The following is a 16,390-nucleotide window of genomic DNA, read 5'->3' as shown; positions in this document are numbered from 1 at the left end:
GTGCTTATAAGAGCGTCTGGCACAGAGCAAGGACAACTAAGCAACTGAGATTAGGAAGCAGGGACGGACACTAGCTAGCATAATAATCGCATTGCCCAATGGTGGCGGTCTACCCCCAAGAGCCCGTACTGCATTCACGTGCACTGGGCATTGGGGTGAACTACAAGGTCACTCCCCACAGCGCATACTCGGGTAGAGCGCTGGGTGGTGAGGCCTCCCCCACAGACCCCAGAGGAGAGCCTTCTGCGGCAGTGCTCACGTCGGACACCTGTCAGAGGAGGTCACACTGGTGCCTAAGGGAGTGTGTTGGGTTGAACAGTGTCCTCCCAAAATTCACATCCACCAGAACCTGGGAATGTAATCTTATTTGGAAATTGGGTCTTTCCAGATGTAATTAGTGAAGGATCTCAAGACAAAATCATCCTGGATTTAGGTGGGTCCTAAATCTGATGACTTAGAAGAAGAGTCCCTTATAAGAAGAGGAGGGACTTCCCTGGTGGTGCAGTGGTTACGAATCCGCCTGCCAATGCAGGGGACACGGGTTTGAGCCCTGGTCCTGGAAGATCCCACATGCTGCGGAGCCACTAAGCCCGTGCGCCACAACTACTGAGCCTGCGAGCCACAACTACTGAGCCCACACACCACAACTACGGAAGCCCGTGAGCCTAGAGCCCGTGCTCTGCAACAAGAGAAGCCACCGCAATGAGAAGCCTGCACACCGCAATGAAGAGTAGCCCCTGCTCTCTGCAACTAGACAAAGCCCGCGTGCAGCAACAAAGACCCAACGCAGCCAAAAATAAATAAATAAATATATTAGAAAAAAGAGGAGACACACAAGGAACAAGGTCATATGGAAACAGAGGCAGAGATTTGAACGATGCTGCCACAAGCCAAGAGGCCCCAGAAGCGGGAAGAGACAGGACAATTCTCCCCAGAGCCTTCGGAGGTAGCGTGGCCCTGCCAACACCTTGCTTTTAGACTTCTGGACTCCAGAACTAGGGGAGCAGACATTTCTCTCACTTTAAACCCCCAAGTTTGTGGTTACTTGTTATGGCAGCCACAGGGAACTACCACAGTGGGGAAAGCTGAGGCGTGGTACCAGAATTCCTATTGCTCTTCCACCTGCATTTCTCTCGATGGAATGAGGCTGGACTTGCTAAGGCAGAGGCTGCTGTCTAGGCCCCAAGCACTCACCACGGGGTATGGACAGCATCTCCCAACCTGTGCTAAAGACTCCCATGGCCTGAGCTAGCCCGGCACCAGGAAAACTCACTCCTCCCCCTGCTGCTAGAGCAAGTGAACACACAGGGCTGATGCTTTAACACCGAGACCATTTTAGCACCTGGGTCAGTGGGAGCTTGTTTACAGTTTTCACAGTGGAGAGAAAGGAAGCACACTACTGAGATTTTCCAAATCTGAGCCACTGATGGGCAGGAGCGCCAACTTCCCTGGTTCCACCTCCCCACCCGCCCCCCCAGACTCATACACCTCATGACAAAGGTGTCCAACCCTTCCCGGAATCCTTCACGTGTCAGGACAAGCAGACAGTTAGATGTCATGAGTAGAAAGAGATGATGGGCTGAGTCTGAATGCCAGCTCTGCCAATCACATAACCTTTGAACAAGTTGCTTCTGCTCCTTGAGCCTCAGTTTCACCTTCTGCAAAATGGAGAGAAAACCTATTTGGCAGAGTTGAATCAGGATGAAATGAGATGACATATTTGAAGTCTCCATGTGCATCTGACAATCAATAAGCAGAGGTGATTCCTAAGGAGACAAGGAGATGGAATCTGCCAGGAAGCTCCTGCTTGTTCAGTCTCCCCAGGGAGAATTTCCTAATCACGTGTATCCGAATACAAGGAATACATCCTTTTTTTGGTTGGTTTTCCTCTGTGAGTTCATTTTTTTTCTCCATTTCAATGAAAGAAGAAATATTGCCCGTTTAAAAAGCAGTATCAAGACTTTCAAAGGAAAAAGAGACATTTTAAATTATGAACAAAATTAGTTCTTGGTTTTGTATAATACTGCGTAAATAGAAACAGGCTAATTGTGCACTGTTACGGGAATGTTCATATTTAGTATTTTAAGTTGTGACTCAACGCATAGGCTCTGGAGCAAGTGTGACCACAGACGAGCTATTTTAATCTCTCTGTGCCTATTTCTTCGATTATAAATCACTATCTCATAGGGTTGTTATGAGGTTTAAATAAGATACTGCAGGCAAAGCATTCAAAACAGTACCTGGCACATAGGTAAGCTCCCAGCAAATGGTATCTATCAGTTTGAAATACCTCTCTTAGTTCCCAAAACAATTCAGGCAGGTTATTCCAACTGCAGTAGAAGAAGGTTTGCACATATGGATAAAGCAATTTGAGTGAACTGAACTCTGAGATGGAATAGCAGGTAAGGGCTTAGGGAAAGTCTGAAAGCAGATATTCAGGCCATAAGCTCTCCGCAGTTGCTAACAGAAGATCATAAATTAAGCTCCGAATTATGTAGAAACCCAAGCAAAAAGAATACTCGAGTAGTTACAGGACTTGCGTTGTCCACAAGATAAAACAACCTTACAGTGAAGAAAAAAATGCTGTTTACTGTACAGAGAAGTCTGAGAAATGAGGTAGGATGACATTGTGAACAAATCGGTACAATAATGCTATCAGCAAGGTTTCTGAAATAACTATTTCTTGGAGGGCCCTTCAATGCCAGACAAGGTATGATGAAAATGCATAGCAGTAAAAGTTAAATTAATTAATTTTCCTCTAGCTCAGTGAAATATCCCCTAGTCATTAAATGTGATAATTGTCCAACAAAACCGTACAGATTTTACTGAGAAATGTCAAACAGATTTGCATGGACACCGATTCAATGTGTGTAAACTATGAACATGTGTACAAATACCCGAAGGAAATGCAGGAAGAACTGAAGAATTACATTCAGAAGAAACTTTTTTTCTTATTATTATAAGTAATACTTTTGTTGCAGAAAATGTGTTTAGTATAAAAGGGGTAGAAAGAAGCCCACAACCTTCATCATCTAGCAATATCTCTGATAACCTTTGATGTATTTCATGTCAGTCTCCTTTCTTCTTTTCTCTTTCCTTCTCCTTCCATCTTTACAGAATTGGGATCCCATTTTATTCAACTTTTCCCCCATTTTTTTTCTATTTTTAATACTTTATGGGTGGCCTTGAACATCCATTAATATAGTTTTAATGGAGTTTCACAAGAGATAATTTCAAGTACAAAAAAGATGTCTCTGCTTCCTTGAGTTTTTATTAAGGGTAAAATTCCTACCTCTCTGATGTGGTAGCAATTATTTCTGAGCTTTACTTGCAGTGTGGGGGTGGATCTCAGAAACCAGGTCACTGTAGATCTGATGTCCTCTGGAGACGACGCTATTCCAGTTAAGAGAACAGCTCACCGAACCTTGAGATCTACGCCTGTTATCAAACTCAGCATCTGGAAATGAACCCTCTGAGTGGGATTCTGCTTGACTGACAAAATATAGCTCATAAATCGTGCTCAGATGGCACCCTTGAAAGAACTTGCTCTGTGTGGCAACTCAACATCAATGAGCATCCTTATGCCTTCCTGGTCTACCTTGGCAAGTTCAACATCCCTGGACCAGTTTCCTTTGAGGATGGAAAGAAGGATGCTATGATCTTATCAACTCCCAGACTGTCAATTGATAATTATGTATTATATAATACATGTATATTATATACAATATTAAATATATATATACATATATATAAAATTTGCCTCCTCAAAGAATCTCTATGGCATGCAGATTACTTCAAACTGAAAACAATCAAGGCCCAAAAGACTCAAGAGGAAACTCTGACCTTCCTCCTAACTGCCTGAAAGAATTAGATTGAGGGCCTGTTTCCAGACTAGAGCTATCAGCAGAGAATACGGTGGGCTAAGTGTGGTGAGGAAAACTCTAGGCAGGGCCTAGAGATCAGAGTGTACTACATTGTCTCTGCCTGGTCCAACAGGTGTTTATTTACCAAGCATTTGCTCCCCATCTCCGTATGAATTGCCTTTCTCCCCTCTGAAGTCCCAAACCACTACCCTCAACATCCTCTTTTGTCTTTAGCTGAAGATGGTATTTAAGGTGAGGGTTTGGCCATTTTGGAGAGTTACTCAGGTCTCTCTCATGTATACACGTTATTAAACTTCTGTTTGATTTTCTCTTGTTAATATGCCTCACGTCGGTTTAATTCTCAGACCGGCCATAAGAATCTAGGAGGGAAGAGGAACATTTCTTCCTCCCCAGTAATATAATATGTAACTTCGGTCTCCAATTCTCCCTTGAGCTCTGACCTCATATATCCAGCTGCCTCCCTGGCATTGCCAAGTTGGGAAGCAAGCCTAACTCCTACAGTCAATAATTCTACAATGTAAGTTCTTAGTTAAATAGTGTGTTGGGTAATTAGTTAACCTTGTAGAGCCTTAAGTTCTTCATCTCTTAAAGTACCCAGCTCATAGGAGTAATAGTACCCAGCTCAAAGGAGTAAAGTACCCAGCTCAAAGGAGTAAAGAACCCAGCTCATAGGAGTAATAGTACCCAGCTCAAAGGAGTAAAGAACCCAGCTCATAGGAGTAATAGTACCCAGCTCAAAGGAGTAAAGTACCCAGCTCATAGGAGTAATAGTACCCAGCTCATAGGAGTAATACTACACAGCTCAAAGGAATAATACTACTCAGGTCATAGGAGTAATAGTACTCAGGTCATAGGAATAATAGTACTCCGGTCATAGGAGTGATAGTACTCAGCTCTTAGGAGTGTTCTGAGGATCAAATGAGATTATGCATGTGAAGCGCTTGGAACTGCATCTCACGGATTGTTAGGTTTCAATCAATGCAGAGATGAAATATGATGATGTTGTCCCAAAGGCACTGCCGACTTAACTCATCCAAACCTAAATCTGTGTTCCTCCACGCCTCTGCTCATTCTGCGCCCTTCCTCTCCTTGGTCCTGTCCATTCCTCACAGAACACCATCTCTCAATATTCAATGAATTAACCTCTCAAAACAGGGATTCCTCACCCTTACAGGCTTGGAGAAGCTGTGTCTTAGAACAGGGGTTCAGTGCTCACCTCTTCTATAAAGACAGTTCTGACACTTGCAAATAGACGTGACCACCCTCATCCTTTGATTTTTACAGACACATTATACAGTCTGGGCCTTGTAGAAAAATGCCTATTGGCAAATGGCAACCCTCCTTTACATTTCTTCTCCCAAACTACTCAATGTAAGTGAAGGCAAAAGATGCCCGTCTGTTTCCCAACATTGTTGGGCTGAAAATGAAATCAGACAGGAGACTGGGGGGCCTGAAGGCCGAAAATTAAAGCTTCTAAAGGAAACTGGGACTTTTTCAAAAATGTATATACACATGATTGGACATGAAAACCAGTTAAAATAAAAAACATAAACCATCCCACTATGTCTTCAAATATTAGCCTCTTCAGAGTCGTAGGAATGTTGATTGTTTAATTTAAATCTGGCATAAGTGCTACGCTTGCAGTTTTGCCTACTTGCCAAAACTGCTTGGAGAACATCAGCTTCTGATGACTGAGCATTTATAAATCTAAATCTGTCTCCACTCATTTCAGCTTCAGTTCCCTCTTCTAAAGCAGATGGTCCCAAAATTTGATTAGTGTGCATCAAAATCACCTGAAGAGCTTGTTACAACATGCAGATTCCCAGGCCCCTACCCCAGAGATTCTGGTTCTGTTGGCTCAGTGGGGCTCAAGAATCCACATCTTTATTAGCACCCTTACTGATTCAGACTCAGGCTACACTTTGCGAAACGTTGGTGTAGAAACCTGGGGTCATGAAATGCCCGTTCACCTTTGGTTAGGGAGAACCCCACATGTCAGAACAGACTTGTTCCTGGAAAACCTTACCTATCAATGTTTGTACAACAAACATTCGGTGCAAATCCTATTTTCTCACTAATTTACTTGATATTTTCTGGGATACTTTATCTCCATTTATTATACATTTCAACAAACAATGATACTTAACAACTTAGTTTCAAATGACACTTAACAACTCAGTTTCAAGTTTCTCTGTCCCTATGCTCTTAGGTGATTCTGCATCCTGAAGATAAGCTACATGTTTATATTGGCTGGCTTACTCTTTATATGCATAATGTATTTATTGAACTCTTTTAGAATAGTAGTTCTCAAATTTTAGCTTGTATCAATATCACCTGGAGCAGGAGCATGCTTGTTAAAATGCAAATTCACAGGCTCCATCATTAAAGAGAAGGTCTTGTGTTGGGTCCAGAAATTTGCGTTTTTACAAGTAACCATTTGATTCAGGTAGAGTTGGTCCATTGGCCAGGCTTGGAGACACCCAGCTTTGGAGAATTATTCTAAATCCTTTCTGCAAAAATGACAGCTGTTTATAATTGTGGTTTGTCTGGATTTTGTATTTTGGAAAGTTCTAAATAAGTGTTCGAGTGTTGACACAAGTAAAAGAATCTCAGAATTATTTCAGAGTATGGAGAATCCAGCCCTTTCACTTTTTAGATAGGGAAACTGAGGTTCAGAGAGGTGACATGACTTGTCTAAGGCCACAGCTAGCTAACGATAGAGCCCAGACTCAAACCAAGCTGGGACCCTCATTCAACCATAATGCAAAATCCCTCGTGTCCCAGACTCTTCCAGGAAGTTACAACCCATAAAGAAGCTTCCCCATTTCACTGACCCTGGTGTATACGAACATATATTCACTAAGCCACAGATATCACTGAGACTTGTGGGTGGAGGGGCAGGACCCAGTAGCTGAGCTACATGCTCTGGGATTTTTAAGCCAAGCCTCACTGGATTTAAGGGTACTGGGGGTAGGAATATCCTGAAATTCAACAATTCAGAAACACATAGGGTAGCTCCCTCTACCTTCCAGAGGGATAGAAACTTCTAGAGATGCTGTACATGGGGAAGGAAGGGAATAACTATTTTATAAAGTTGGAGTTCATTGTTATTATTACATGAGAAGTTTGTTTTATTATTCCTTAAACCCTCATGATATTTACTCTTGTAAAATTATTTCATAATACATTTCATATTTTAAAGTAATGTATTTCATAATGAAAAATTTTAAAAGCAAATGAGATGGGAGAGGGGAAAGGCAACTAAGTGTGGTGTAGTAGACACTTGAAAGACAGCAGTCTTGGGATGATGAGCAGATACGATCAACACAAAGAGTCTGTCAGATCTTGGTGCAGTTCGGTGCTGGCAGTTCTTAAATTTTGGTTCTCACAATCATTTGAAGAGTTGTATTCATCTCTCATACTCTACACCAAGAAAAACTCCGAATATTAAAAATGCCACCAAAATAGAAAACAGGAGAAAATTATTTTGTAACCTGAGTGAAAAGGATTTTTGAATTACAACTCAAACTCCAGAAGCCATAAAAAAGATTGATAGGTGTGACTACAAAAAACATAGATCTCTGTGGAAAAAAATATCTACAAGCTCAAAAGACAATCTAACAGCAGCAAAAAAACTGGGACAAACATTTGTAATCACATCACAAATAAAGGGCTCATTTCTCTAATAGATAAATTAATAAGAAAAACCATCAAATCAACAGAAAAAAATAAGGCACACTTTCAAAAAAGGAATTGCAGAAGGCTTTTCATTACATTTGGTAAAAATCTACTGATAACAAGATGGTGCATATTAAAAATATTTTGTCACATGTTTTACCTATTATCTTAGCAAAATTTTAGAAGATTGATGATACACTGTGTTGGCAAAGGTTTTGGGGAGATACGTACCCTCATTCATTGATGGTAAAGGTGAATTTCCTTGGGAGGGAAATTTGTCAATGTCTGTCAAAAGTACTACTACGTGTAGTCTTGGACCCAGCAGTCCAAGAAATTTATTTGACATTGGATGTGACACACAGGTAAGGATATTCACTGCAGTATTGTTTGTAACAACAAAAAATGATATCCTAAATATCCATTAGTCGGAGACTGATTAAATACCGTATGATACACTCACGCGATGAAAGACTATAAGTCTTTAAAAAATAACTCTGTAGCTATTTATGCTTTGATAGAGAAAGATATGGAAGGACACACAGGAAAGTAGTAAATGTGGCTACTATGGAGGGTACTAGGCAAATAAAGAACAGTGTGGAAGGAAGGCTCTTCACTGTTTATCTTTTTATACACTACTTTTTGATTTTTGAATCATGTAAATGTACTATCTATTCAAAATTTAATTTAAACAACTTAAATAATTCACTGAGGAACCTGTTAAACATGTAAGTGGTTTCCCCTGATATTAATTCCACTGAGACAGAATCTCCAGGAATGAGCAGGAATGTCCTCACCCCTACGGGTGCATGTAGTTATTTCTTAAAAAGAAAAGACTCACACCCCTTTAGCTCTAGTTTCTGAGTTTAAAGTAATAGTGTCATGCATCCCCCTCATGGGAGATTGAATATAGGGTTAACCCACCATCTGCCCAAGTTTGCTAAGATGGATGTTATAACTATTATATGGCTTCCCGAGAACAATTTGTACAATTTATGGCCAGGGATGGTTTCTAATTCTCTACTCCTTTTTGTTTGCATTATTTAAAAAAAGTGAAAAAGAAAGAAAACAACCCATTTTGTGCTCTGGGTGGCAGATGGATGAGGAGGGAAACAGCCAGCCTTCAACCATTTTTTCTAACCATTGTCATCACATTTATGCTCATGGTTTGTCCAAAGCAACAGTATATACGATGAAAAGACCACAGTGAAAACAAACAAACAAACAAAAACCCATACCCATGGCTAAGCTGCAAAGTCATCAAAAATTTGTCTTTTCTGGTATCTACTAAAATTGAACATACCACATTCTATAGCTCAGCAATTTCCACTCTTAGGTATATAACAAGAAAAATGTACTCACTTGTACAACAAAAGACATGTAGGAGAAAGCCCTTAGGAGCTTTACTCATAATAGCCCCACAAGGGACACTACCCTAACGTTCATCAAGATTAGAAAAGATGTGTGCATTGTGGTATATCCCCACAGTGAAATTCTACACAGCAATGAGAATGAAAGAACTGGAATGACACACAGTGATCTCACTAACAGAATGATGAGTCAAATAAAGACAAAAAAAAAAGAAAACATACGGTATGATTTTATTATATGTTAGAATAACAGGGCAAAAGAATCTACTGCTTTAGAAGCGAGGATGATCCACGAAGATAGTAACTGGAGGAGGGGCGTGTGCGTGTGTGTGTGTGTGTGTTTGTGTGTGTGTGTGGTGGGGGGGGCTGTAGGGATTGGTGACATCTTGTTAATTGAACTGGATGGTCAGATCAGTTTGGACAAAGTCATCCAGCAGTATACTTAATACTTGTACTTTTCTGCATTTTTTATTATGCTTTTTAGTAAAAAGTTTTAAAAAGTCATTCCAAGCCAGAATGAGCAGTGTGTGAATGAGTTTTAGATAAGAAATGGGTTCAGCTTCTAAATAAATGCTGTCCCAGCCCCTGTTGAGATACCAAAGAGATTCCAAAGAGACTGAAATGACAATATGTCATTGGCCAAAGCTCCTGGAAATTATGCAGAGATCCGGGCTTGATGGTTTAGAGGGGCCCCCTCTGCCCCACCAGACACAAAGAAGCAGCAAGGCCTTCGCAATGGGCCTGCAGAACAGCCCACAGGAAGAAGCTGTGCATTAATCGGCAAGGAGAATGCACTACATCCCGTTTTACTTGCCAGGGATCCCTGACAATTGAGATGGTCCACGTAAGTACATTGTCTGGATGAGCAAAACTTTCCTTAATAAACAATCCTTTCATTTAAAACAGAATCTTTTTTAATGGAACCCTTTCAAAAACACATTTCACACTTCCCTGACTTTTCAAAAAGTTGAAGAGTCCATGGAATAGAATTTAACCTTTACACCAAATAACAACACTAGCAATTATGTCCTATCTCTGTGCCAGGCACTGTCCGAAATGCTTTACAGCACATTTTCTCTCTTAATCCTCATAAAACTCCTATGAATTAGGCCCTATCATTATTCCCATTTTATGTATGAGGCTGAGAGCGACTGAAGAACTGTCCAAGGTCATAAAACAGGTCTTCTGTTTACAGCTTCTGTTATTTCGTGTCTGCTATCCTCCACAATGCCAACAGGTAGATGGAAATGTTAGCTGTACCTTTAGAGAGACTGAGTTCTCAGCTTTTCTCTCCGTATTTCCTTTCTCCTTCCTCAATGTGACACTCTTAGTTTTCACAGAAAGCTACATGCCATAAACTCCTATCTAAAATCAGATAAAAACTTACAGTACTTTGTCTTCACCACTTTAAATAAACTCCATCTCCTTAGATCTCCCTATTGGCTAAAATATCCCATTGAGTTGGACCAACTTCTTTATCAGTTTAAGAAACCCCTCTGGTTCTCTGCATTTCAAAGTGTCCTGGATTTGCTTTTTCTTAACACAATTCAGAAGGAAGCCTGTGATACTCATCAGATTAGCAAAAGCAGCCCTCAACTGGGGGCCTCCTTGACTTCCAGCTCAGCTCTCGAGAACATACACCAGTGGGGGCAGACAAGCCCAAAGGCAAGGCGTGCAGCGTCAGTTTCTGTAAGGTGTGCGGAGGGGCAGGCCTGCAGAGCAGAAGCAACCGTCGTCCTTACCCTGTTTTCAAGCTGACCAAGGCGTCCTCTACTCCCTTCTGATTGAACTTGGTCATGTACTGATGCATGTAGGGATAGTTGTTCCGAATGTTTCGCTCCGTACTGCCGTTGGGCACCGTGCCAAATCGAAAGGAAGGGGAATAGTCGTGAGGTCTCTGAAACTGGAGAGAGACAGACAGAGAAGGAAGGAGGAGGAGGAAGAATCAGCCATCGTTCCGTCTTGCCTCAGGAGTTACACATATGCACGCGCTAGCACAGGACAGTAAACACCCACTCATTTTTGTGCTTCCTTTCTACTTAATCACACCTTCCACTGGTCTGGGAGCTCCAGGAAGTCAGAAACAGTGTCTGTCTTCTTCCTTACTGTCCCTCAGTGCCCAGCATAGGGGCTGGCTGGGTGTGCTACAGGTATCTGTTGGATGGAATTTTTCATCTCCATTATAGAGACCAGCCTAGTCCTAGGCTCACGGGCAGTGCTCAGGAAATGCTGATTAAGCTGGAAATAATGTATGACTTCAGTTCATTCATCTGCCTCATCATGAAATTTTCTGAGATCCTCACCAATCACTCCATTCTCTGGACCCCATTTACAATTTCTTTCACCTCACCCAGAAAATGACAAAGGGGAGCAGAATTTGCCACTCCTGAAATATGCCTCTTTGGCATACGGATTATCTGGGGGCCGGTTATTTTTTAAGAAACAGCAAGACACAGGAGAAACTCTGAAAACTGAGTAGAAGTTAACTCTTTTGGAAGAGGCAAAATCTTATATTTGTGAGGGTGTCTTCCTCTCTGTATCTGGAAGAGGATGACTAAATCTCTAAAACTCTTATCCATGGAGAAGGCAGCAACTTAAATCTGCATCACTACCCTACCCTTGCTTACTGTGCTCTTCCTGGTCTCCTTCCAGAACTGGCCTTGCCTTCTCCCCCACCCCCCATCATGCCTCCCATTACCCCTACATCTTTCTTTTGTCTTCAGCTGAAGAGAGTACTTAAGCTGGTGGTTTGGGCTATTTCGGGGAGTTACTCAGTTTTCTTGGGTATCTCCCATATATACAGATGGTATACATGTTTTTCTCCTGTTAAATCTGTCATTTATTATGGAGGGTGGGGGTCTCCACCAAGAACCTGGAAGGGTAGAGGGACAATCATTTTTCTTCCCATACAAAGACTCTATGTCATTCACTCATCCTCCAGCCATCATTCATTCATTTGCTCATGCATGCATGCAATACTTATTGGGGTCCTAACACATCCCAGGCATAATGGCAGGTTCCATGAACGTTGCTTGAGCTCAAGTCCATACTAACCATGAGCTTCCCGGTGATGCCCATGTCTGGTATGGCCTCTTGAGCCTCCATAAAGGCTCACTGTCCATGCTCTACTGGGTTTCCCTGATTGGCTGATGTTGTCTGTGAAGGGGGTCAGAACAGGCCTCCCCAGGATGTGCCACTTTGATCATGTGGTTATTTTTTCATTCTATTAATGTTGTGTATTGCATTGACTTATTTTCATACGTTTAATCACCCATACATTCTTGGGATAAATCTCACTTGGTCATGGCACATTTTTCTTTTTATATGCTGCTGCTTGATTTGGTTTGCTGGTATTTTGGTGAGGATTTTTGCACCAATATTTTAAAAAGATATTGATCTATCATTTTTTTTCCTGTGATTCCTTTGTCTAGTTTGGTATCAAGGAAATTCTGGCCTCAGAGAATGAGTTAGGTAGTGTTCCTCCTCTATTTTTCTAAAGAGTTTGAGAAGGATTGGTGTTAATTCTCCTTTAAAACTGTTTGGTAAAATTCACCAGTGAAGCTATCTGGTCTTGAATTTTTCTATTCTTTTTAAAAAAAATTTTTATTGGAGTATAGTTGATTTACAAGGCTGTGTTAGTTTCTGGTGTACAGCAAAGTGATTCATATATATATATGGATATATATATATAAGAATATATATATTCTTTTTCATATTCTTTCCATTATAGTTTATTACAAGATATTGAATATAGTTCCCTGTGCTATACAGTAGGACTTGTTGTTTATCTATTTTATATATAGTAGTTTGTATCTGCTAATCCCAAACTCCTAATTTATCCCTCCCACCAGATGTGCCACTTTGGCACATGATTTATTTTGAGCTAAAGGCAATTGAGACCCTGTGGGCTCAAGAGGAACTTTCCCTGCTCCATTAAAGAATTTAAATTGGAAAAAAAAAAGAATTTAAATTGGGGGCCTTGCCCATAATAAGAGTTATTACCAGAAATAACATTTTATGACCTATGACAGGCAAACATTTAATTACTGAATGTCTGCTCTTCTCATCATCCTGTGAATTACCCTCCTCCCCTCTGGAGCCCCAGGGCCCTAGCATATTCCTTAGCTCAGGATGGCACATCTACCTCATTTTACCTTTCTGTCTCTGAACCTCTCATATATGTGGGGTTCCCATATGTATGAAATTAAGTTAGATTTTCTCCTGTTAATCTGCCTCATGTCAATTTAATTCTTAGACCAGGCAGAACTATCTAGAAGGGTAGAGAAAAGTTTCTTTGCTCCCCATCTGTTCACACCTTCAGTGTTTGGGGCAACCTAACCAGATTGGGAGTCCAGAGAACTAGGTCTAAGCCCCAGAAATACAGTTAAAATCTAGAGGCAGCACAAGGCAATGGTTACAAGTGTGAGCTCAGCCTCACAGGTTCCAAAGTCAGGTTCTATCCCTTACAGACCGTGGGGCCTTAGAGAAGCCACCTTACTTCCCGCTGCCTCCACTTATTTTCCATCTGCAGAGTGGGAAACACATGAGTACTTCCCTTGTGGGGACAATGGGAAGATCTAAAACTACAACTTTTTTCAAGTAATTAGAATAGTGCCTGCAACAGAGTAAGCACTCAAAAATAAAACTACTCTTATTCATCATTTCTGCCATCATCATGGGCAAAAAAAAGTAAATTGGGCCTCATTTTTCTATGAAATATGGAATTCTGGAACTAGAAAGTGATGATTATAATGACTAACATGTTTTGAGGAGTTGCTGGGGGCCAGCACTGTGCTGAAAACTCTACAAACACTGGCTCATTTAATACTCACAACAACACTGCCCGGGTAGCTAATCTTTGAGGCTCCGTTTTACAGATGAAGAAACTGAGGCTCAGAGAGGTTCTACGACCTACTTAAGATTACACTCCTTGTAAACAGCAGCCCAGATTTTAAACCTAAGGTCTGAACTCTATCATTCCTCTGAGACCATCACTAGCGACCTCTCCTCTTTTAGAGGTGAGGACACCTTGAGACCCAGAGAGGGAAGGACACCCAGCAAATCTCCGGCAGAACCAGGGCTGGGATCCAGAGGTCTCTCAGATTTCCACATCAGCATGTCTTCCACGGAACTGAGAACTGCCGGAGGAAGCGTCCAAGTTTACCCAAGAGTCAGGCTAATCAAAAACACTGTTCTTTTTTCTAGACTCACACTTCTTTTCACTGTTAAATAAACTTTCCAGTTGAAGATTGCTCCCCTTAAATAGGCACGCTGCTGCCTAATAAGCAGCCATAACTGGACTTGGGAGAAGTGGCCATGCATTGTCCAAATGACATCCTCCTGCTGGGCACCTTGTGTTGGGAGTGTGTGTGTTTATGTACAAGCGCGTGTGTGTGTGAACAGCAAATGCTCTTTGCACTCACTCAGGCAAGCAGTGCCTCAACGCACCACCTAAAAGGGGGAGGCACCAGCCCAGTCCTGTTTGCACAGCAGCTGTCTGCTCAGGGGCACAGAGGCAGCAGAACTGCTCATAAATCTAGTCATTGTAGCAGCCGCTCCCGATCTCCCGAGACATCTGACGGCCTATTTGCCTAACTGCCTTCCCCTTCGCTCACCATCTGTAGCAGAGGAGACACGCAGCTCTTTGATCAGATTCCCTTCCTTCCCTGCATTTGGTTTGCACAGTGATAGAGACAGAGATTCAGCCTCGGTGATGAATTTCCACACCTCTCTGGCCTTGATTGTACCCTCACCCACACTAAATTCAGCCTGGCACCCAGACCTAGGAACCTTTCCCACTCAACTAAAGGCTGTCAAACTTTTTAAAGCATGACTCACAATACATCTTCCATCTCCACCCTGTGAACACACACTTTCTACTTAGGATATACTCTGATGTAATCCATGGTGATCTACTATTTTAATGGTCACAACTCTTAAATTAATTTCATGACTCCCTAAAGAGTCACGACCTACAGTGTGAAAAATAGTTAGGGGCAAGGATGACTCATCGCCGGAATCCCAGGGCCTAGCGTCGAGGGCACACTCTGTGTTTCTTAGGGGAATGATTTCTGATGCAACTTTCTCCCAGAGAGTTCCACGTGCAAGCAGGAAGAAACGAATGTGGGCTCCAGTGCAGGAAGAGGTGGTGCAGAGGTCTCCCCCATCAACAAGACCACAGGGGAACGTAATCATGAAGCCCAGAGTCAGCAGAACTCCTCACAGCTTCTCTCTCAAGGTCGCCCTCATGGTTCATACTAACTGGCTGTACCTGGCCTTGGGCTTTTCCTCTGCTACTTTGGAAGTGAGACATTTGGGGCATTTGCTTAAACTCTCTGAGCCTCTGTTTCTCCATCTGTAAACTGCAGATTGCTTTTGCAATTAGAGTGTTTAATGGCATCCCCTAATGCTTGATAAACATCACCTCATCACTTGTTGCTACCCAGCATGACTTTAGTCAAATAAAGGATCCAGTTTCCCTCCAATGTAGAGAACAGAAGATCAGAGGATTGTATTCTACATTTTTTTTCCATTTGGTATGTGGACAGGTCTGAGAGTCATACCAGTGAATAAGTTATAGCAAGTGCATTATGATGGACGAAGTAGAGATACAGGTCTGGGAAGTAAAACTTCTAGGAAAAATGTGGCAATTAATCAGGACATTTCTTTATTTCTCTTATGAACCAAAAAATACACAATTATTAAAAATGTCTATCTTCTGTGGACATAAGTAAGGAATGTCTGGTACTAGAGCCCCTGTTCTAGTAAGGTCTTCTCCCACTGGTGAGCTCCACGTGCTTCTGGGTGTAGCATCAAACTGCTGTGGTCCTTAAGAGGGAGGAGAGGCTCAGAGGCCTCCATTCAACCAATAAGAACGGTGGACAAAGCTCACCCAGCACAACTCCACGAGAACACATTTATGGGCTCATCCACAAGGTATGTTCCCCGAATTTCCTCTATTGCTGTCACAAAAGGCCAACTCAGTGCAATAATATTTCAGACCCCAGAAGTGAGGAATGGTTCGAATTAGGCAGTAGTGATGGTCATGAGGAGGGAGAGGAGGGAGATGGAGAGGGGAGAGGTAGTGGAGGGGGGTGGGAGGAGGGTTGAGGGAAGAAATACCATTTATAATAGGATTATCTACCATGTGCCAGGCACGGTGTGAGGATTATTCCTAATCCTCATATCAACCTTGCCAGAATGGTATTAAACCCCCTCTATCAGGAAATTAAGCTGTGGGGACACTGACACACTGAAGGCCATACAACTACTATATGGCACGGTCAGGATTTGAATCCAGATCCATTTGACCCCTATGGTGTTGCTTTTTCCACTACATTAGTCTGCCTCCCCAGGATGGATTTCACCAACCACAGTAACACCCAACATTTTGGAAAGGGTTGCCACCAACATTCCAACTTCTTTAATAATTCCTAGGGGAGCATCTACCCATGAATTCAC

The 16,390-nt window shown here is 42.0% G+C and overlaps 1 protein-coding gene across 2 annotated transcripts in view; it reads right to left on the bottom strand.

The window, feature by feature from the left end:
• GRIN2A (glutamate ionotropic receptor NMDA type subunit 2A) overlaps nucleotides 1-16,390 on the bottom strand; it is a 368,990-nt gene that overhangs the window by 50,944 nt on the left and 301,656 nt on the right. For both annotated transcript variants that reach the window (XM_060120247.1, XM_060120248.1), the window contains one exon: nucleotides 10,672-10,832. In XM_060120247.1, the coding sequence (XP_059976230.1) occupies nucleotides 10,672-10,832 (161 nt within the window). The remainder of the gene's footprint in view (nucleotides 1-10,671; nucleotides 10,833-16,390) is intronic.

Source organism: Mesoplodon densirostris, chromosome 16, assembly GCF_025265405.1.
Source record: "Mesoplodon densirostris isolate mMesDen1 chromosome 16, mMesDen1 primary haplotype, whole genome shotgun sequence".
Taxonomy (NCBI): domain Eukaryota; kingdom Metazoa; phylum Chordata; class Mammalia; order Artiodactyla; family Ziphiidae; genus Mesoplodon; species Mesoplodon densirostris.
Note: the sequence above shows the minus strand (reverse complement) of the source record. Positions and strands in the feature narration are given on the sequence as shown.